Source organism: Mesoplodon bidens, assembly GCF_964165515.1.
Source record: "Mesoplodon bidens genome assembly, chromosome: 14".
Taxonomy (NCBI): Eukaryota; Metazoa; Chordata; class Mammalia; order Artiodactyla; family Ziphiidae; genus Mesoplodon; species Mesoplodon bidens.
The window spans coordinates 9,598,277-9,620,811 of record NC_138170.1 but is presented as its reverse complement, the minus strand read 5'-3'; the positions used below and the strand labels follow the sequence as shown (position 1 = coordinate 9,620,811).

Genomic DNA, 22,535 nt, shown 5'->3' with positions numbered 1-22,535 from the left:
GAGACTTGGCTTCTGGCCAAAAAGGGCCTGGCTGAGCAGAAGCCAAAGTTGGCTGCGCTTTCTGGGTGCGAGGGTAAGCTAACTGGGCAGAGCCGCGGCCGCAGAGCCTGGGCGCAGTCGGAGCGGACGGGTTCCGACGCCAGCGCGATGTGGCTGTTGTTGCTGCCGCTGGCTGCGCTGCTGCTGGCCGTCTTCGGCAAAGTTTGCAAGGGGTTGTTCTCCGGCAGCTCCCCGAACCCCTTCTCTGAGGATGTCAAGCGGCCACCCGCGCCCCTGGTGACCGACAAGGAGGCCAGGAAGAAGGTTCTCAAGCAAGGTGAGCGGGAGGGACCCCGGCGTCCGAGGCTGCGCCCGGGCATCCTCGCGCGTTAGCGTTCCCCAGATGCAGAGTGATGGGAGGGCTTCTTTGCACGTGGAGGCACCCGCTTTAGAGTCCGCCACTGGCGAGAGTCTTAGTCCCCGCAGGCCCGGGGAATCATGGCCACACGGGCGCGGGCATCGTCCTCGGCGAGCCAAGTTTTTGGAATAGCCACGCTCAGGCCCTGCCACTTAGTATAGCGGTGGCTCACCGGATAAACAAGAGGAGACCTTTCCCCTACTTTGCTTTAAGACCTTAACGTTTTCACTTATCTTCCCCATGGGTTCAGGGACTTGGGAGAGCTGCACAGAAACCTTTATAGGAAATTGCATTTGGCCCATCAAGTGATTTGACTGGTTATGCCTGCTCCCATCTCTTGTGGTTGAAACGAGGCTCAACAGGGTGCCTTAGGCTCAGAGCTGCTCTTCCATTGACCTGCACTGTCATCTTTAAAAAGTATTTGCGAGTTTCTTCTAAGGTTTAAAGAAAGAGTTCTACTGCTTAAAAAAAAAAAAAAAAAGAATAACCTGTAAAAAGAATAATCTGTTGATATCCGAGATCTCTCTCACCTGTTCACTTGTAAATTTTATTATTCTGTGCAACAAGTCTTGCTACACAGCTGGAGACAGTATTGTTCTAAGTGGAAGGCCTATTAGTTTGAACTTCTGAGATCAGAGTTTTAATTGGACTCTGTCACTAATTTGCTGTGAAACCATGAGCAAATCACTCCATTTATCTGGATTGGTCTAAAAATGAGATGACTAGTTTAACTGTTTTTCAACCAGGTTGTGATCTCTTAGTGGGTCATGAAATCAATTTAATGGGTTGCAACTAACATTTTAAATGGCAGTAGAATGGAAAATATCAGAGTGCATAATACATGGTTCTGGTAAGTATTGTGAAACTTCTGTTTCCGGTATTTATATTATATACTAACATGTTCTGGGGTGTGAATATGAAATATATTTTTCACTATAGGTCTTTTCAAAAACATTTGAAAAGTTGAAAGTTTACTGAGTTCCCTAGCAGCTTGAAAAATTCCAAATCTCAGTTCTTCAGGAGTGATTTTTTTAAAAATTAATTGATTAATTAATTAATTTATTTATTTATGACTGTGTTAGGTCTTCGTTGTGGTGCATGGGCTTCTCATTGTGGTGGCTTCTCTTGTGGAGCACGACCTCTAGGTGTGTGGGCTTCAGTAGTTGTGGCACGTGGGCTCAGTAGTTGTGGCACGTGGGCTCAGTAGTTGTGGCACGTAGGCTCTAGAGCGCAGGCTCAGTACTTGTGGTGCACGGGCTTGGTTGCTCCGCAGCGTGTGGGATCTTCCCAGACCAGGGCTTGAACCCGTGTCCTCTGCATTGGCAGGTGGATTCTTAACCCCTTCGCCACCAGGGAAGTCCCTTTAGGGGTGATCATGAAAGAACAGATCTTGTGTAGGAAGTGCCCATACGGCACCACGGGCTGTCCAGTTTTGTCTTCTTTAGGTGCTTCCCCCTCAAACCCACCTCCACGATTTCTCAGAGCAGCTCTGTCCTGCCTCTGCATCAGGATGTTGAAGAACCATCATCCGACTGGGCTGCTCCACTGCTAACTGCAGACCCTGCATTTTCCAAAGATAACCTGCTTGTGAATGGACCGGTCATGAGCCAGCAGCCTGCACTGGCCCCCGTCCCCCTCCTCCTTGTTTTCTTTCTTCCCTAGCTCGCTCTCTGTCTGCACTTAGGTTTCTCAGCCTGTATTGCAGCATTGTTTTGTTCCTATGATAGTTTGTGGATTTTTTACTTTCTTTGCAAGTAGGAATAATCCCCAGCTACACAGTGGCTTTCCTTAAATCAGTTCAGATCAAACCAAATCACTTTGTCTAACCCGCCTGGCTGGTCCTGAATATTTCCCAGGTAAAATGTTAAGACATTTTAGCCAGGAGCTCCTTGCCAAACTGCTCTAGAGTTTTCTGGCGTTGTACAAGCTGGAGAATTCTGCCTTGGTTTCTACATCACTGCTCTTTCACTGCCCCCCCCCCCCGAAGAAGCCCCCACCTCCATCTCCTCCATCTGCTGCAGCTTTCTCAGCCAGCCGAGTGCCAGAGAAGCTGGATGTGGTGGTCATAGGCAGTGGCTTTGGGGGCCTGGCGGCAGCTGCGATCCCAACCAAAGCTGGCAAGCGAGTTCTGGTGCTGGAACAACATACCAAGGCGGGAGGCTGTCGTCATACCTTTGGACAGGATGGCCTTGAATTTGACACAGGTAAGGCTTCTGTGGAAAAGGGCTGGGAGCAGGAGGTTTGGAGCAGCCCTGGTGGGACCATCCTGGGCATTTCTGTGATCTTGGAGGCCGCGTCTTCTCCCTGGGCACCGCTTTCCTTGTCTGACAGCTGTACCCACTGGCAGCTGAACTGGGCAGGGATTTGGTGGTGTCTGCTGCAACTCCCCTCTACAGAAAGGGTGGGTACCCCCTCTGGGCACAGACTCAGCCCTGCAGGACAACCTGCAGGACAACCTGTTTCACCTTGCTTCCTTGTTGGAGTTTTTCCAGGGCTCAATCCCCATATCCCTATGACACTTTGTTTTTCTGTCTCCCAACAGGAATCCATTATATCAGGCGCATGCAGGAGGGCAGCTTTGGCCGTTTTATCTTGGACCAGATCACTGAGGGGCAGTTGGACTGGGCTCCCACGGCCTCTCCCTTTGACATCATGGTACTAGAAGGGCCCAATGGCCGAAAGGAGTTTCCCATGTACAGTGGGGAGAAAGCCTACATACAGGGCCTCAAGGAGAAGTTTCCCCAGGAAGAAGCTGCCATCGACAAGTATATAAGGCTGGTTAAGGTAACACGGACATGCTGAGGACACCCTGCTTATTCCCAGCAAGGCTGACCTTCCTCATTAGCGGAGTGACGGGTAAGGGAGGCAGGAAGGAGGACAGGCTTGTCTGTCTGGAACTCAGCCTCCACTGGAGTTGGCCTCTGTGCCCCGGTGGGCCTTCTGTCTCTGGAGGCTGGGCTCCGCAGCTGCCACTCTCACTCTGGCCTCTGGGGGGCGCTCAGCTCTCCTCCCTGACCACGCTGGCCTCCCTGTGGTCATATCACCACTCTTTTTCACTTCATCTGATTGGGATTATTCAAAAGGAATGTGGGCCGGAAACTAAGAAGCAAAAAAGGACTCACCTGAGGGTAGAATGGGAAAAATTCACAGAGTACGGAGTTTTTTGGTTTTTTGTTTATAAATTTATTTAGTTTTTTATATTTGTCTGCTTTGGGTCTTCATTGCTGCACGCGGGCTTTCTCTAGTTGCGGCGAGTTGGGGCTACTCATTGCGGTGCGCGGGCTTCTCATTGTAGTGGCTTCTCTCATTGCGGAGCACGGGCTCTACGCAAGTGGGCTTCAGTAGTTGTGGCATGAGGGCTCAATAGTTGTGGCTCCCGGGCTTAGTTGCTCCGTGGCATGTGGGATCTTCCCGGACCAGGGATCGAACCCGTGTTCCCTGCACTGGCAGGTGGATTCTTAACCACTTTGCCACCAGGGAAGTCCCGAGTGCAGAGTTTTAAAATCCAAATTCAGCCAAGTTCAGCGGGGGCTAAGTGTTGCTGGCCCTCGGGCTATGCAGGCTGTTGGAAAGGCGAGTCAGGAGGTGAGACCTGTTCCTCCCTGCTCGTTCCCTTCCCCAGGTGGTATCCAGAGGAGTCACTCATGCCATCTTGTTGAAGATCCTCCCGCTGCCCATGGTTCAGGTCCTCAACAAGTATGGGCTGCTCACCCGTTTCTCTCCGTTCCTCCATGCATCCACCCAGAGCCTGGCCGAGGTCCTGCGGGAGCTGCCAGCCTCCCCGGAGCTCCAGGCCGTGCTCAGCTACATCTTTCCCACTTATGGTGGGTACTGGCCTTGGGCCCCAGGCAGCTCCTGGCTCTCAGTCTTGCTTCCTGAGCCTGCTTGGCTGACTGAAATGGAACAGCACACACCCCAGGCCCTCTGGAGCTTATGGAGGAGATGTCTGTCTGCCTCCCTACTGGACACACGGATAAAAATTCCCTTCACCCACGCCCTGGATGACTTTCCTTTCCAACCAACACTGTCCTCCCTGGCAGCATGACAGTTTGCAGGGAGGACATTCCCACTGGCCCCAAGACCTGTATGGTTCCCCGTTCCCCACATTTGGATGGAAACAGGCCCTCTGGCTGCCCTGAGCCCTGGGGATCACTTGGATCCTGGGATGCATAGCCTCAGGCTGTGTGTTTTCCTTTTTTTTTTTTGGCCATGCCTCACGGCTTGCGGGATCTTCGTTCCCCAACCAGGGATTGAGCCCGGGCCCCTGGCAGTGAAAGCACCGAATCCTAACCCACTGGACCGCCAGGGAGTTCCCAGAGGCTGCGTGTTTCCTGATGGGAACCCGTATTCCTTTCTGAACGAAGGTACCGCTGCTTCTCCTGCCTCATCACCCCTTCCTTCTTTCTGTAGGCGTGACCGCCAGCCACACCACCTTTGCCATGCATGCTCTGCTGGTTGACCACTACATAAAAGGGGCCTTTTATCCCCGAGGGGGTTCCAGTGAAATCGCTTTCCACACCATCCCTGTGATTCAGCGGGCCGGGGGTGCTGTCTTGACGAGGGCCCCTGTGCAGAGCATCTTGCTGGACTCAGCTGGGAAAGCCTGCGGTAAGAGCCCTGCGTTGTCTTCACAGTCCCTGGCCGGGGTGGGAGAGACCTGGGGTCTCTGGTTGCAGAGCAAAGAAAGCACTGAGGGCAGAGGTGTAGAAGAACTGACCTCCAAGTGGGGGTTAAAGGCTGGAATCTGCCCCAAGCTGGGGCTGCCCGGGGATAGCGATTGGCCTGGGAGCAAAAAGGACACGGGAAGGATAAAGGGTGGCGTGGTTCCCAGAGGACAGTATTTCATCATTTATTCAATAGATACAAATAGTTGTCTGGTAATCTAGGCCCTCCTGAGGGTAGGGGCTGTGTCTTTTTCATCTTTATGTCTGTAGACTTCAGCACATAATAGAGCCCAGTAACTGTTTGTTCGGTGACTGATGCGGTGAGTACATAACCTGGGTGCTTGTAGGGTGGTGTGGAGGCCGGCAGGATGCCCTGCCTTCAATCTATCAATGGCAGAGTGGGACCCAGACTCTACCCCGGCTCAGGTGTTTGCTGTCACCTGCACAGAGCGTCAAAATCCCACCGTGGATGAACTCTGTGAGGCGAGGCTCTATGCAAGGAAAGACTCTGGTAGACAGAACAGGCCATCCAGGCTGCGGGTGCTTCAGAAGCATCAGCTAAGGGGGCAGAGAGCGGCCTGGGGAAAACAGAGCTGGCGTGACAGTAAATTCACCAGAGGAGTCTTTCAAGGAGGAGGCGGTGAGTGGGTAGCCCAGGGCACGCAAAAATCAAGGGAGAAAAGGCCATCAGTGGTCCCCAAGGGCATGTGTGTAGAAGAGACTGGGAAGTTCCCGGTGGTGAGAGAGGGGTGGCTGTCCGATGTGTGAGACTTTCTCTCATGTTCATGAGCAAGTTCTCCTACCAGCCGTCAGGGGGTCTGTGAACCAAGGTGGGTTTATCAGTTCAATTAAATTCCGTTGCGGTTATATTTATTTGCGTTCTTCACGTGCTAGGTGATAAAAGATAAGTAAATCCTAATCTCTAACTCGAGAAGTTTCCAGTCTCTCAGGGAAGATGACTGCGATATAATTAAAGTGCCACATAGAGGCAGGTGCCAAGGATGGAGGTGACACAGAGGATGGTGGAGCAGGGAAGGCCTCAGAGGGAGGTCATGAAGGGTGAGGGGAAGCCAGCCAGAGGGAGGGGTGGTTATTCCAGGCAGGGGGAACAGAATGTGCAGGGGCACAGAGGTAGGAGAGAGCTGAGTATTTTTAGGCATCTGAAAACGTTAGGTTGAATCATCAGAGACTGCCACGTGTATAGGGTAAAAAAATGGTTGACTATCAGCTATTTCACACAGTCCTACCTAATAGTTAAGTGAGAGTGGCCAGAGATGAGGCCGGACGCACGAAAGGGACCACATCAGGGAAGCCTGAGACAAGACCTTGGAGTTTAAGTAGAGGTTGAGGTGTCTTTGGAGGATTTTACAAAGAGCATGTTGGAACGGGAAGTCTGGCAGAAGAAAGGTCTAGGATGCCAGTGAAGGCCTTCAGCCCGTGGGCTCTTCCGGGGTTCGTGGGAAGGTTGGTGTGTTGCTCAAGAGAAGCACGCCCACGCAGGGTGGGGAGAGAGGTAGGAAGCCAGGGCGGGGACCGTAAGCCAAGAGGGCAGTGCTTCAGGATGGTTCCCTCACTTTGCAGTTTGGCCTGGGGCCTGCCCGCTCGGGGTCAATGTGGGAGAGATCTGGGGGCTGGGGAATAGGGACCTCTCTCATCCTCCTGGAGCTTACAGAACCTCAGCCAAGCTCTTGTGCCTGCAGGTGTCACTGTGAAGAGGGGTCAGGAGCTGGTGAGCATCTCTTGCCCCATCGTGATCTCCAACGCAGGATTATTCAACACCTACGAGTACTTGTTGCCAGAGAAGGCCCGCTGTCTGCCAGGTAAACGACTGGGCTGCATCGCTGTCCTCCAGGTGCCCCAGGCCTGCCCTCTGCCACCAGCTGGCTCAGCCTGGCTGATGCTTCCCCCAGCATTAGCGCTGCCCTTTGACCCTCCATAGGCAGTAAAGGTGAGCACACGGGTTTCTAACATCCATTCCTAGCAGGCCTCTGTTTAGGGGGTGGGATCAACTTCCTTTGTATCACATCCTCCCCAAAGACCCTTTGGTCCTTATCTCTCATTTCATTCTTGGCATATTTACTCCCTTTCCCCTTATCACCTCAACCATGTTTCCCTTTCCTCTTTCAAGTCTCCAGTCCTGGTTGCCCATTTCCAGTTTCCCTAGATCTTAGAGCATCTCTCTGATAGTCGACGATGGTGGGTTGAGTCCTAAAGGAACGTTTCTTGGAGTTTCACTGAGTTTGCCATATGAATTCTGCTTCCTTCCTTAATTTCTCACTTATTTTGCGTGGGGAAGCCTGATCTGACATTGCTGGTAAGGGAAGCTCAGGCTGGCATGGAGAAGAAGGCCTTGATAACAGTGTTGTGGGCCTTATTTTCCTGCCTCTTTAGGAAGCAGCTCCGTATTGGCGCTGAGGCTCCAGGAGTATCCTGTGCTCCCTGAGCCCTGAACTCAAAATGAGCCTCAGTCTAGTCATCTCCGCTGACAGGCCGTGTCCAAAACTAAAAGCCTGTTTTTGTCCTTGCCTTGATCCTCAGCCACTGGGTTGACAGCTCGTCATTCCTAATGTTGATGGCTGGGGAAACAGAGGCACCCAGGTGAATAACTGCCCAAGGCCACCCAGCTGGAGGTGGCCAAGCTGAGAGGAGAAGGCTGGTGTGTCTGACTCCTAAGCCTGGGCTGCTGGCCCGCTCTGGGCTGGGAAGCATGGGGCTTCCAGAGAGAAGGCCTCGCGTGAAGCGGCAGGAGAGCAGGTCGGCCCACAAGGCACAGAGTGGCTGAGCCAAGGTTAGCTGGGACGTCACCATGTGGAAATGTAGCTGCAGCTCCCGATGTGATTGAGGGGAGGAGGCCGCTGGCTGGGAGGGGACCAGCGATCCAGGAGGGTGAGGGAGAGGCGTCTGCATAAAGGCCTCTGGCTGGGGTGGGAGGTGGGGAGTGGGGAGCCGCTCACGATGCGTTTGGGGTGGAAACCCCGGACTTCACCGGTGCCCGGGGAGGCGCGCTGTGGAAGGAGCGCTCCACCCTGGAGGGCGGGCCCAGGGAGGTGGGTTCAGTAGAAAAGCGAGGCCTTGGATTTCCCGGTGGGGGAGAGGGTGGGTGGCCATCATGATTGTCTCTGAGGTACAGGCCATGTGCTCCCGGGAACTGGCCTCCTCGGCCCTTTGCCTCACTTAGCTGGGCCTCGGCCGGCATCTGCGGCCAGCAGGGGCCTCCCCTCTCTCAGGCCGGGTGAGCTGAGTTGGGGGGGGGGGGCAGAGACTGCCCAGGGGCCTTTGGTGCTTCGTGCCTCCCTCTCTCCCAGGACCTCTGAACCCTGACACTGTCCCCTGACGGGCCCAGTGTCCCCCCGGGCCCGCCTTCTCTCCAGGCAGCCATGCCGCAGACTGCGCTGCTGAGCTTGCCTCCCTTCACGGGCGGAAGCAGCTGCCACTGCTCTTACGTATCTCAGCCCTGAAGACAGTCTCAGGTGCCAGCCCCTACCTGCCTGAAGGACCAGCTGCCTGTCTCGAGCGGGAGCTGGATGAATCCCAGTCTGAGAGCATTTCAGACAGTAGCAGCAGTGATGCTTAACTCAGACACCCCAGGTGCTGGGATTCCTTCGTTTCCAGCTGTTTGGGGGTAGACATTCTCACAGTTCTGTCTCCCTCTCAGACATGGGAACGGGATATCTGGTGGCCTTGGGGACAGGCAGTGCTAGTTGGGGTCGGGGGTGGAGGTGGGGTGGTCAGGCAGAGGGAGCCTTTGTGAATAGGAGCGCCTTCCTTAAATTCCAGGGCAGAGCTTTGAGGAGGGTGGTTTGGAGAGGAGGTGTTTTGAGTAGGGAAGGCTAGTGTGACAAAATCAGTAGGGGAGGGCCTTCCCTGGTGGCGCAGTGGTTGAGGGTCCGCCTGCCAATGCAGGGGACGCGGGTTCGTGCCCCGGTCCGGGAGGATCCCACATGCCGCAGAGCAGCTGGGCCCATGAGCCATGGCCGCTGAGCCTGCGCGTCCGGAGCCTGTGCTCTGCAACGGGAGAGGCCACAACAGTGAGAGGCCCGCGTACCGCAAAAAAAAAAAAAAAAAGGGGGGGGGACGATGGGAGGCAGTGAGCGGCTCAGAGAGCCGGGCGTCACTCACTGCTCCTCAAGGCGCTCAGGGCGGAAGTCTGAGGCCGTGGCCTTCACAGGCAGGAGACCAAAGAGCAGGCCCCTGCCGGGTTGAGCTGTCCAAACGTCGGAGGCTGCAGATGCGGTGGGCGGCGTCCGCAGGTCCCCGGGGCAGGGGCGGCAGTCGGTGGCCTTGTTCACGCGGCCCTGCCGGGTCTCCGCAGGTGTGAAGCGGCAGCTGGGGATGGCGCGGCCCGGCTGGAGCCTGTTCTCTGTCTTCATCTGCCTCCGAGGCACCGAGAAGGACCTGGGGCTGCCATCTACCAACGACTACGTTTATTCTGACACAGACATGGACACGGCGTAAGGCGTGGGTGTGCGTGTGTGGGGAGGGTGTCCTCCCGATGCTGGGGGAGAAGCAGCAGGATGCAGGATGGGAGGAAATGGGCAAGAATCCACTCCCGAAGCGCTTTTCCCTACCTAGGCTGTGCCTTGGCCTCCTCCCTTCGGGGGTCCCTGAGGGTGACCTGCCCTCGGGGTGGTGCTGGTGGCTGCGGGGAACAAGGCCGCGACCGACAGCCCCTGTCTTCCCCCAGGATGGAGCACTACCTCTCTCTGCCTGCGGACAAGGCTGTAGAGCATGTGCCTGTTCTCTTCATTGCCTTCCCGTCGGCCAAGGACCCGTCGTGGGAGGACCGGTTTTCAGGTGGGGCTTGAGGTTCTGGGGCGGGGGCTTGGGCGGGGCAGGGGCGGCAGTAGTGACCCGGCCCTGCGTCCCCAGGCCGCTCCACAGGGGTCGTGCTGGTGCCCACCTCCTATGAGTGGTTCGAGGAGTGGCGGGATGAGCCCCAGGGAAAGCGGAGCAGCGGCTACGAGACCCTCAAGAGCTCCTTTGTTGAAGCCTGTCGGTCATCCTGAAGCTGTTCCCACAGCTGGAGGGGAAGGTAGGAGGGCAGACTCCTGTGGCTGCTGCATCTCTACCCTTTCTTTGGGGCAGGGGAACCAGGCCCGGGCTGACTGAGCTCCAGGAAAGGATAGGGAGCCCGTGCCGGCAGGCAGCTCGTGCAGGGGCAGGAAAGGAGGTGAGGGTCTCACAAGGTCCCACTCCCACTCTTCAGCTGCCTCTTTTGCCCCCTCAGGTGGACAGTGTGACTGGAGGGTCCCCGTTGACCAGTCCGTTCTACCTGGCAGCTCCCCGGGGGGCCTGCTACGGGGCTGACCATGACCTGGGCCGCCTGCATCCTGGGGCGATGGCCTCCATGAGGGCCCAGAGCCCCATCCCCAACCTCTACCTGACAGGTACACTGACTGCCGCATTTTGCCAGGACCTGAGACCCCGGGCTCCCCTGTCACCCAGAGTCCTCCATTCTTGTCCTCAGATCCTGCTGCCCCCGGCAGCCTCCCACACCCTGAGCTGGGCTGCCTCGGCAGCTGTGGACCCTGGTCCTGGTCCTGGTCTGAAGCCACCTCTGGGTGGCCCTGGCCCAGGGGCCCTTGCCCATCCCTGTCCCCCACTTGGGGGGCGGGCAGCAGTGCCCAGGGGCCTCTGCTTTTGTCTCCTAGGCCAGGATGTCTTCACCTGTGGGTTGATGGGAGCCCTGCAAGGGGCCCTGCTGTGCAGCAGCGCCATCCTGAAGCGGAACCTGTACTCAGATCTTCAGAAGCTTGGCTCAAGGGTCCAGGCACAGAAGAAGAATTAGTTTGGTCAGGGATGAGTCAGAACTTTGGCCAGTGGTCTGGCACAGCCCCTGACTTACCCATGTCTTTCTGCATTAGCTCCTCGATCACGTAAAGCACTCTTGTTTTTGATTCCTGAATAAGAGGTCTGACACACAAGTGTAGCATAGATGGTGTTTTTTTTTTTTTTTGGCTGTGCTGCATGGCATGTGGGATCTTACCCCGACCAGGGATTGAAGTCCATGCCCTCTGCAGTGGGAGTGCAGAGTCTTAACCACTGGACCATCAGGGAAGTCCCTAGATGGTGGTTCTTAAACTGAAGCTCTTCCAGCCAGGCAGGTGATCTTCCATACCTTTTATAACGTGCTGTCTCTACGAAAGGCCCAGCGTGGGCTACCGACTTGGGTGACTTTAATGGTTCATCAAGCAGCGCTCTGCATCCCACACCCACACCTCCTAACTCTGAGCCATCAAACCAAATATTCTTTTGTCAGGTGGCTAGAACCCTTGAGAGTGTGGGTCGGCTGAAGCAGGGTGGTCCCACTGGCCAGAGGCTTCTCTTCCCGTTCCCCCTTAGTGCCTCTCCGTGGGAGTTCTACGCAGTGGAGAGAGGGTGCCTGATGAGCATGATTTGGGTTGTAGTTCCATAGGTTCAGAGGCTCCAGATCTCATTTTTCTGGTTCCACTGGCTTTCAGCGGGTGGGGAAACGCCTGTGATAGGGTCCATGCAGGCGTGGGGGCAGGGGGCTGACAGGACGCATTAGTTAGCGAGGTGTATGTTACAGAAGCACATCCAGTGCGCACGCAGCCAGGGCCTAGGCTCGTCTTCCTTATGATCGGGGTTAAATTGGGTTCTCACCATGTCAGCACCAAGATACCCTCCCAGACCTCAGGGCCTGAGCCTCAAGACTTAGCTTCCTAAAATACACAGCGAGACGGGGGCGTTCGCCGTGAGGGCAGAGGCCTGGAAAGACAACTTCACTGGGGTTGATGCAGGTGGAGAGCTTTCAAGCCAAGGGTACAGCAAAGGACAGGCCCTGAGAGGTAACGAGTGTATTATGACAAGAAGCCCAGCTACTCCCAACCTAGGACAAGGGCTGCCTGGTGAGGAGGAGGAGCGAGGTTGGCAGGCAGTCAATCAGAACATGGAAAATTACAGACCGTGTGCAAAGCCTGGGAATGCGTTTCCACTGTATTGGTACTTACATGGGGATCGGGTGGGAAGGTGAGTGAAGGCTAAAGGTTAAAAAAAAAAATGACCTTCCACTTACGTTAGGCCTTATTTTAATCAATTTCAATACAGTACTAATTTATTAAGAGGGGCATTAAGAGGTACAATATAATCAATAATACTGAAATAACTTTGTATGGTGACAGATGGTTACCAGACTTACTGTGATCAATTTGTAATGTATACAAATGTCGAATCACTATGTTGTATACCTGAAACTAATATAATGTTGTATATCGACTGTGCTTTTAAAAAAAAAGGAGAAAAATTAAATTTAATGATTTTAGAGCTTTAACATTTGAGATTTATTTTGGTTTCTGTGCAGAGACACACAACTACGTGGTGATGGCATTCATAAAAGCTAGGTAAAACATTATATATGGAAAAATACTTGTCATTAGACCAAATAGGCTTTTTTTTTAAAAAAAATCTTTATTTATTTATTTGGCTGTGCCGGGTCTTAGTTGCAGCATGCAGGATCTTCACTGCCTCGTGTGGGATCTTTGTTGCGGCATGCTGGATCTTTTTAGTTGTGGCACGTGGGAACTTCAGTTGCAGCATGCGAACCCTTAGTTGCGGCATGTGGGATCTAGTTCCCTAACCAGGGATCGAACCCAGGCCCCCTGCATTGGTAGCGCGGAGCCTTAGCCACTGGACCACCAGGGAAGTCCCCAAATAAGCTTTAAAGAAATAAAATTAAGTGATTATCGTTAAGTTACAAGGTGTAAATACAAAACATTGCAAAACAGTAGTATCCTGCTAATTGGGTAAACAAAAAAAGAAGGGAAACAATTTCAACAATCAACCATTTATTGAACATGTTAGACTTCTGAATTAAAGGGATATCGACAAGTGTGAGGAAACTGACTTTGTTGGCAGCTTGAAACACTATACAGCTCAGACCCAATGCCTTTACAGAGGAGTTTCTAGATTGGGGTATTTAGGAAATTCACACGTGACTTAAGAAACTGAGGTGAGATTGAGCCTTGGTTCTGGATGTACAGTTCAATTAAACTTGAGAATCTCTTCTCAGGATTCTTTCTTAAGCAAGGCAATGCCAAACGCCGCTGTCCCAGCAAGAGTTTTTAGAGAACAGCTGGCAGATGTACAGGGTCTGGTGTACGGCACACACTCTTCCCTGTTCAGATGACTCAGAACACGTGCAAAGCGTGCTAGCTTTCATCACACGGGCAGCATTACATAAGTTACCCTGCAAAAATGAGGGGCAGGCTTTTGAATTAAATGACATGAAATGGGAGAAGAAAATGAGAATCATTATCGGGAATTTTAGAGGTTTAGAGTTCTGTCACCAGAAGTTTCACTGAAAGCCATTATGTGAAAAGAAATGTCAGTGTGTACACAGCTAGTTGTCAGGTCTTTCTGAGTTATCTTAGCCCTTCTAGGTAGACTAGCCTTCCACTCCCACAGAGTCCGGAGGTGGACTCTTCAAATAATCCTGAAGCACAGATTCCTCCAAATAGAAACCACCCTGCGACCAAAAACGGGGGCCAGGAAAGGAAGCACAGAGCCGTCTGGATAGGACACCTCTCATGCCTGCCCCCCCGCCCCCGCCACAGCTGGAGAGATCCTCCCCTCCCCCACCAGTCCACCCTCCTCTGCACAATCTCTAGGAAAACATGCTTCAAAGAGTCTATCTTCAAAAAGACAACCACCCAGAAAACAACTTTTCCTTTGTTGTGGGAGATTTCTTTCAGCACAATTTCTGAAGTGAAACTTAAATTCTATTGTAATCTTTCACACAAGAAACCACACTTCTCAGAGGCTCAAAAAGGGAAGCTACACAGACTCTACAATACTTATGCGTCCACTTGGTGCCAACCCACTTGGTGCCTGAAACCAACCTTCCTTTCTGCTCTCCTCCTTACTAGCAATATCCATCAATGAGGGACAGCAGCCAGTAGCCAGAAAGAGCCGTGTGAGAGACCTCAGTTAAGTCACAGCCAGATGCCCTGAACAAAGAACATGTCTGCTTTGCAAGAAGAAACTGAACTCAAGTCCCCGGGGACTGTCCCGTGTTAGGCAGATACGCAGATGGCGCCCTGGGTGCTCCTGGAAGGAGCTTCATTTGCTTGGGGAGACCAGACAGAGATGGCAGATACCGGCTGCCCTGTTTTGCTCAAGTTCCAAAACGTGTGAGTGGCGTTACCAGGAGCTATTACAGCAAAATGGAAAGAGCCAATCACGCGGGGCGGGGGAGTCAGGAAGGTGCATGGGCAAACGTGAGCTGCGCCCCGAGGAAACAGGTTTTGGGGAGGCGAGGGAAAGGAGAAGGTGGGGGGACGTGCCCTAACTGGACAACAGCCACCGGAAGCCAGGGACTGGAGGACGCAGCCAGGACGAAAAGGCAGAGAGGCCGGGACGGGCCCGACAACAGGGACCTTTGGCTCAGCGAGGATGCAGGGAAAGACAAGCAGGACAGTGCCGGCCTGTGGAGCCCTGAGCGCCAGAGTCCACGAACGTGATTCTCGAAGCCACGAGACAGATGCTTCAGATCACGGCAAGTACCCTGGAAAGATCACTCTGGTCTCCGCATACACAAAAAATGGACAGGAGGCCAATTAAGGTGGCTCTTGGGGAAAAAAAAAATCTAGGAGAGACGTGGAATGGGTGGCGGTGTGGGGCGGGGAAACAAGGAAAATGGAAAGACTGTAGCTGGAGATGGTTCTCTAAACATGGATAGGACTTTGGTGACAAGACATAAAAACGGCACAAGTCTGCAGCTTGGAGTTGAGATGATTAGAGATCGGGCAGTTGAGAGGGGCAGCTTAATGGGTAGAAGAGAGAAATTGCGTTTCAGTGACAACAGGATGACCAAGCTGAAATATTCAGCACACGGCAGGACGGGGCTCTTTGGGAACTAGGCCAAGGATACAAACTTGGGAGTCACTCACTCAGAGGCTAAAGAATGGACGAGTTTCTAGGGAGACAAAGGAAAAGACAAAGACCTGTCTTTGAGGGCCTTCTCCTCCACCAGCACAGGATAAGACAAAGGAGTTCTCAGAAGCCAGGACAGAGAGACCAAAAGAGGGGAAGTTCGATTTGATGGTCTAAGTGTCCAATTCTGTCAGGGACAAGACTAAGCTTTGAGAACAAGCCACTGCATTTGGTGATCTGAACCTCTGGGAAAACATTATTAGCAGGAAGACAAGGACCGAAGGGACTTTGTAAAGGTTATGAGGAAGATGAATGGCAAGGGAATGGAAGCTGGACCACAAACAGGACGGATGGGAGCAGGGGAATCTGGGCAGGCACGAAGATGGAAGGAAAGGGGCTGGTGGGGACCGGAGGAAAGAGAAAACATTAGAGGGGAGGAAGGAAGGCAGGGAAAGGGGAGACGGAAAAGGGGATAGGTAACCATGGTCTTAGGGGATGATGCCAAGAAGAGTCCTCATTCCTTACCTCTACAGAGGTTACCTGCAGAGAATGAAAATCTCCACTCAAGGTCACGGGCTGTTTTAAGCGAGGTGGAAGATCCCATGGCTAACAGGATGGCCCCTTCCTCCGCCAGACGCCAGACGTCAACGGCCTACAAGTCATCCTATTCCTCTCACTTCCCACATGCTTTGCATTTCCCTGAGATCAGCTATTCTCCTTCAGTTTTGTTTTGTTTTGTTTCCCAGAAACAACTCCTTTAGGCTCTTGATAATAGGGTAGCACAACTAGAACAGATTTAAATAAAACAATAATCTGATCCAAAACACTACCCTCAGTTACCTCAGGGGAACTCTCTGAGTTTCCTTCTTTCTTTCCTTTTTTAATAGTTATTCATTTATTTGGCTGCACTGGGTCTTAGTTGCAGAACGCGGGATCTAGTTCCCTGACCAGGGGTCGAACCCGAGCCCCCTGCATTGGGAGCACGGAGTCTTAACCACTGGACCACCAGGGAAGTCCCCTGAGTTTCTTAAATTTTAATAACCCCTGACATGCGACAGAAGAGAATTTTTACTAATTAGCCTTGGCGTTTTATATCAGATAAGAGGACCATTAACTAGATTTAGGTAAAGGAGGGAGTACAGTCAGTTTGTAAATATAAGTCTATTTTAGGCAACAAAGGCGAAAGAGAGTTTGTGGGAAACCTGTTTCATAAAAGCCCTTCGAAATATTTAGCCCCAAACCAAACAGTCCATGCTTTCTTGCCCAAAGCATGAACTCTCCTTACTTCAAAAAGTTTCTGTAATGATGGTGAGTAGGGATGAACACAATGTTTCAATAATCGTAACTGTGATTTTGAAAACATCTGTGATGGGCACAGTGGCTTTACAGCTTTCCTCCCAGAACCCCCAAGTTCAGTTTTCTGCTCAGTACAACTAAATGGAAGTGGCTTCACGTCGTCTTAAATAATATGAAAATGTCAGAAGAACGTGAAGAGCTTGCACGAGGCAGGTTGGACTCGCAGGCAATAAAGCATGTTTTTCAGCTGCTGTTTGGGTTTGCTGCTGAAGCCTTTGAAGAGAATCGTGTTCAAAGGAGCCCTCTGCCCATCAGCATTCACCACCTTCTACATCTTTTGTAGGGCACATCCCGCCAAAGGGAGAGGCCTTGGTAGAAACGGACCACGACCTGTAGTTTTCTCCTAGGTCCGCGAAGGTACGGAGTAGCGAGTGCAATGCTGTTTTCAAGGGCTGACTTTACGACAGGGCCAAGACCCGAGGGAGGGCAGTCAGCAGCAGTCACCTGCCCAGGGCTGAGATCTCCCTTTGGTCACAGCTGGGTGCGCCCACATGCTTCCCTACTCACACTCCGGGGGACAGGCTGGCAGACACCAGCATAAATAACGGGAACACAGGAGGACAAGTTCGCCAAAGTGCAGGCGCAAAACCCAAAGCAATCCCCGCTGCCTCTGCCAGCCCCGACTTGCCACCAAACCCTAGAGGAGGGGGTGTGTCTCTTAGGTCACAGTAGTTTTCTCTTCATTTTTCTTGATTTAGAAACAAATCAGCAGGGAGGACAAGGTTCTCAAGAACAGAAAAATCAAATCTGAAACAAGAGCAACACAATCTATTGGTAACATTCATCTTTTTCCAGAGGAATATACCTCACTGCTATGATTTTGGGGTGGGAGGTGGGGGGAAGATCTTACAGGAGTTGCAGTTCAGGAGAAAAATTCAAAATTAAGACAAACTGACCCTCCACCATACAAACAGCAACTGATAAAATAAAAGCACATAAGATTATTTTAAAAGTCAGTTTGAAATAAAACATACACTAGGAAGATACATACTTGGTGGAGGGCATATGGGAATCTTGGGCGTCTACTTTGCACCATCCTATATTGTTCTGAATTGTCTACATGCACATTTTTTTTTAATCAGAAAAAAATTATAACAAAGGGGAAAAGAAATCCTTAAAGTCAATTATCTGGGAAGGTTCTAGGCCAGAGTTATATTGTGCAGCTGACCTACTGGGCTAGCTAACAAAGAGATTCTAAGCTGTGTGGCTTATTTTGTTAACTGGTATGCGGACTGTGTTCCCTGGGGGAAGTCGGGCACCAACTGCTCTTTACCAATGTCCTGGCTGTGGCTGCACAGAGGGAGGGAGGGTGCATGCTGGCAGCAAGGCAGTGTGTCCCCATGCAGGCAGGCTGCCTCTGGGGTGGAAGGAGGACTTTGCTTTCTGGCAGAGGCCTGGGCTAGCCGCACTCAGGAAGTCTATTTGCAGGGCTGATCTAGGGAGCTGGAAGCTCCCAGATCCTACATTTCTGGATTTGTTTGCTTTCAGGGCGTGTAGTCTAGTGCTTTACGACCCGGAGTCTGGTTCCAGCAGCCTGTGGTGTCACCTGGAAACTCCCTAGAAATGAAGAAGCATAGGCTCACCCCATACAGAGTTTGCTTTTTTTTTAATCGCAATTCCTAGGGTGAGTCATATGCTTATGAAAATTTGTGAAGTGCTGACAGAGTGTGAAAAGTACAGGCCGGGAGCCAAGGCAGTTGCCCTCAGGCCTTGATTTTGCCAGGAACTTGTAGTGGGAACTCAGGGGAAAAAAATCATAATGTTTCTGGGCCTGAGCTTCCTCATCTGTTGAAGGAAGAAGCTGTTGCGGAGGCCTTGAGAATCTCTTCTAGCTCGAACATCGCAGACATGTGCATATGGATGTCTGTATGTTGCGGTCTGAAAAGGGCGGGGCAATGGCAACGGCACCCCCAGCATCAGCGGCTGCTGCCGCCACGCCAAACACAAGCCCCCCGCTGGGCCCATGTGACACTGCACATCCCTTACCTTTTGGTCCAAACGCTGGTAGTCACCGGCCTTTGGCCGCCGTGTAACTTTGGATCTTTTTCCTTCCAGGACGAAAGCAATAATCTGGGCAAAGGAACAAGACAGAGATTAACAAGTGACACTCTAATGCCGTATTTCAGTCTCTGAAATCAGAGGTAATCACCTGGTGGCCCATTTATCAATGACCCTGACAGTAAAAAGGGCAGGACATCCACAAAAAGGCCCTATTAACAATCATGAGGAGGACAGGGCCTAGTTACATCAGAATCCTTTATACTGCTAAACAGGAAATGGCAGATGCAGGAGGGCTCTTCTGGGCTCTGGCGTGTGGTGGTCTATAGGATTTACTCAAGAGCACCTGGTGAAAAGAACCGCCAACTCCTCCCCAACTCAGCCTCCTCCAGGCTGACCCATCCGCCCTCCTTTTATTTTAATATTAAGCAATAATTAATTTGCAGATAAGATAATTATCTTATCTGCAAATGTACTCTTTCAAATGTACTCTCATTTCATACCTAAGGTTAACGCTCCACGAGGAGCACTTGGATGTAGAATAAGGAATGTACCACTTTGGTTTTTTTTTTTTGTGGCCGTGTTGCGAGGCATGCAGGATCGTAGTTCCCTGACCAGGGATCAAACCAGTACCCCCTTCAGTGAAAGTGCGGCGCCTTAAGCACTGGACTGCCAGGGAATTCCCAGGAATACACCACTTTTACTAAATGTCTTCCCTCATTTCTCACAGCCCTTAGGCCTTAAGGCTATCATGAACTGAATCCTTCAATTTTAACCAGCCTACAGAAACTACTAAATTCTTAGGGCTCAAGAAGAAATGAAATCATTTTGGGAAAAGAAGCTGAAAATGAATATATACACATATAACTGAATCACTCTGCGGTACACCTGAAACTAACACGACATTGTTAATCAACTACACTTCAATTTAAAAAAAAAAGGAATGCAATCATTTTGTCCTTAGAGTGGTTACTAAGCAACACAACAAACCCTGCTGAAGTAAAAGATGACTGTATCCATGCAATCTCTGGCCTTTCCTCTAATCAGAAACTCAACTGACTGCAGAATATAGTCCCTGGGCTCTCTGCTGTTGGTGTTGAAGGCTATGTAACCATTCTTTCTGCAACTGCACATGGAAAACAAAAGCTTGGGAAAGGAGGCTAGAAATAATAAGACAGGAAGCACTGTCTTTTTGAGAGGAGAAACAGGAAGATAAGGGCTCTAACTACTTACAGACTGTCAGGTACTCAGGTCCTCTCAGGCTGTGATGGATTGTAAGTTCCAAGATTACGGGAGGAGACCCTAATTTGGGTCAGAGCAATAATAACGTCTTAAACTTGGCACCTGACGCAACAGCAGAAGGCACTCAGAGGAAACAGACATGAAAATATATGATTTCTAAAAGAAGAATAAAGAACCCTAGCAGGATCTCAGAAAAAACTGAACTTTGTTTTTAAATTCCTAGTGCTTACAGGCAGATGAGTGATGGATACCCACACACCAAGCTTTCAGGGTGGAGGAAATCCCATCCCTCCTCTTTTTTTTTTTTTTTTTTTTTTGCGGTACGCGGGCCTCTCACTGTTGTGGCCTCTCCCGTTGCGGAGCACAGGCTCCGGACGCGCAGGCTCAGCGGCCGTGGCTCACGGGCCCAGCCGCTCCGCGGCATGTGGGATCTTCCCGGACCGGGGCACGAACCCGTGTCCCCTGCATCGGCAGGCGGACTCTCACCCACTGCGCCACCAGCGAAGCCCCCACCCCTCCTCTTAAAGCAACTCTTGACTTACCTTCCGCTTGTTGTGGTAGGCAATATAGAGGCCAGCAACGAGAATGGCTGCCGTCACCAGATACGCAAAGAAGTGGCTGCTCTCTGCACTGGAACTTCCAAGATTATCCTTATGAAGGTCATCCTTCTCCCTACTCCAGGGATTCAAAACGGGGCTTTCACGGTTCTCACTGGAGGCAGGGCCAGGCGTTTCTTTCTCGTCTTTGGGTGGTGCACCCTCTTCAAGCTCTGTGTCCCCTTCCTCGGTCTCCTTGGGCTCCTCATCTTCAGGTGGTTCTAAAGACTGACCTTCTCCCTCCTGCTGGGTAGAAGGGTCAGACTCTAGCAATACTTTTCCCCCAGATTCATTTCTGGAAGGCTGCAGAGCTTTGTCAGTTACTGTGTTGTTTACATCAGGCTTGTTATCAGAAGAGGGGCTGGAGACCGACTGGGTGGACTGGTGTCTGGAGGAATTGCCAAGGCTGTCATTCTTGTGGTGCCGCTCGGGTACCGAATTGCCAAGGACGGCTTTCGTGGTACTCTGATTCAGAGAGGGTCTGTCACTGTGTTCTTGCTCAAGCTGTGTGCTCGAGATGAGCTGCCTGGAGTCTCTTGTAGAAGCCGGACTTGCCCCTGAGGAGCCTAGCGCCGAAACGGACTGCATGGAGCCTGAAACAGAGAAACCGTCTGGCTGAAGAGAGGCAGGCGGAGAGAAAGGAATCCTCAGAACGCTGCAACGGCAGAGGAACGGGGTGATGGCGAGCGGAGGGGTGGCGAGGGTCGGGCAGGGAAGAAGTGAGGTCAGGTGGCGACCGGCCACGGTGAGTATGGTGGGCCTGGCGGCGAGACTGGGATTAGTGGAGGCGGGTCGAGGAGTGTTGGTAGTGGTGGTGGTGGTGGTGGGGGGGGGTCTTACCCGCTGCTGCGAAGCTCAGCAAGGCGAACACAACCCGTACCCTCATCCTGCACAGACCGCGCGCTTCCGCCCTCTACTGCTCTCGCGAGATCAGCACGCGGGCTCAGCGCTCATGCCCCACCCCTTCCTGCGTGCGTCTTCGGCAGCCATACCCGGGCGAGGGGCGGGGCTTGGGAAAAGGCCCGGTTGTGTGTGGTTCAGCCAGCCGTTCTCTCCGGGATGTGACTTCTTTTCTTGGTGTTGGGGTCGTATTGTCCCCTGTGGAAGGCGTATCCACCTTTTTTCTGGTTTCTTTGCTACATAGCAGCCGCTACAGACCGTTACTCCCCCTTTTCTTCTTTGCCCTCATACTTAGGAGACAATATAGGCCGAGCAGGAGCTCCCCGGCCCGCGGACGATCCCACCGGAGTGACATCGCTGTGGCCCAGCGCCTCTTCGCCCCATCTTCTGCCTACATTTCTACCTTCTCCCTCTCTCGTGGTTCTTTCCCTGCTGTACACAAATGTGTGGAAATCTGGAAACGGAAACCCACCCCATCCCCTTTGTAGCGGGAGCCTTTGCAACCCTGCTCCCCTCTCTCCTGACCCCACGGAAACTGTGCCCTCCGAGGTCGCCAAAGATCTTTTCTAAAAAGTCCATCCTTTATATGTATTCGTATGGCAGATTCACTTTGCTGTACACCTGAGACTGGCACAATATTGTAAATCAATTTCAATTATACCCAATAAAAATTTAAAGAAAGGGATCTTCCCTGGTGACACAGTGGTTAAGAATCCACCTGCCAATGCAGGGGACGCGGGTTCGAGCCCTGGTCCAGGATGATCTCACATGCCGCGGAGCAACTAAGCCCGTGCGCCACAACTACTGAGCCTGCGCTCTAGAGCCCGTGAGCCACAACTACTGAGCCCGCGTTCCGCAACTACTAAAGCCTGCTCACCTAGAGCCCGTGCTCCGCAACAAGAGAAGCCACCGCAATGAGAAGCCCGTGCCCCACAACGAAGAGTAGCACCCACTCGCCGCAACGAGAGAGAGACCACGCGAAGCAACGAAGACCCAACGCAGCCAAAAATAAATAAATAATAAATTAATTTATAAAAAGAAAAAAGAAAATGGCGGGGGATGAGCCTGGAGCAGAGCCTCCAGCCAGATTAAGTATTAAATGATCTAGGCTGCCATTAACACGAGTTGAAATGTAATCCTACCAAAAAGGATTACAGCTGCCAGGAGATACAACACTCTTCTGCAGTCTGAGTACAGTATTTGGGTTATGTGGCACGCAGTTCTAGTCAGGTGAATTTCTGAAGAATTTTAAGGGCTAGTATATGATGTAAATATGTTTTTCAGGAACAAGTACTTTGTTTTGCTATTTTAAAACCTTTTAGTCCAGTGGTTAGGACTCGGCGCTTTCACTGCGGTGGCTGGGGTTCGATCCCTGGTTGGGGAACTAAGATTCCACAAGCCAAGGGGCGCAGCCAACAAACAAACAAACAAACAAACAAACAAAAACCCTTTAATATGCTTCTCAATGTTTTTCTGTTGTCATAAAATCTC

General features: G+C 52.0%; 2 protein-coding genes across 2 annotated transcripts; one reads left to right on the top strand and one right to left on the bottom strand.

Moving 5' to 3' along the window:
* Nucleotides 1-41: 41 nt before the first annotated feature.
* Nucleotides 42-15,022, top strand: RETSAT (retinol saturase). The gene is given in 12 exon segments (XM_081254863.1): nt 42-316; nt 2,419-2,601; nt 2,940-3,181; nt 4,020-4,221; nt 4,808-5,005; nt 6,762-6,881; nt 9,374-9,512; nt 9,746-9,855; nt 9,931-10,050; nt 10,053-10,093; nt 10,289-10,448; nt 10,713-15,022. Coding segments are annotated over 12 exon segments (1,821 nt in total). The 5' UTR covers nt 42-147; the 3' UTR covers nt 10,850-15,022.
* On the bottom strand, nt 12,850-21,050 carry TGOLN2 (trans-golgi network protein 2). The gene is made up of 4 exons (XM_081254864.1): nt 20,985-21,050; nt 20,091-20,737; nt 18,295-18,378; nt 12,850-17,055 (listed from the first exon to the last, which is right to left on the bottom strand). The coding sequence occupies exons 1-4, from the start codon at nt 21,028-21,030 to the stop codon at nt 17,050-17,052; spliced, it is 783 nt and encodes a 260-aa protein (XP_081110990.1). The 5' UTR covers nt 21,031-21,050; the 3' UTR covers nt 12,850-17,049.
* Between the last annotated feature and the right edge of the window lie 1,485 nt (nt 21,051-22,535).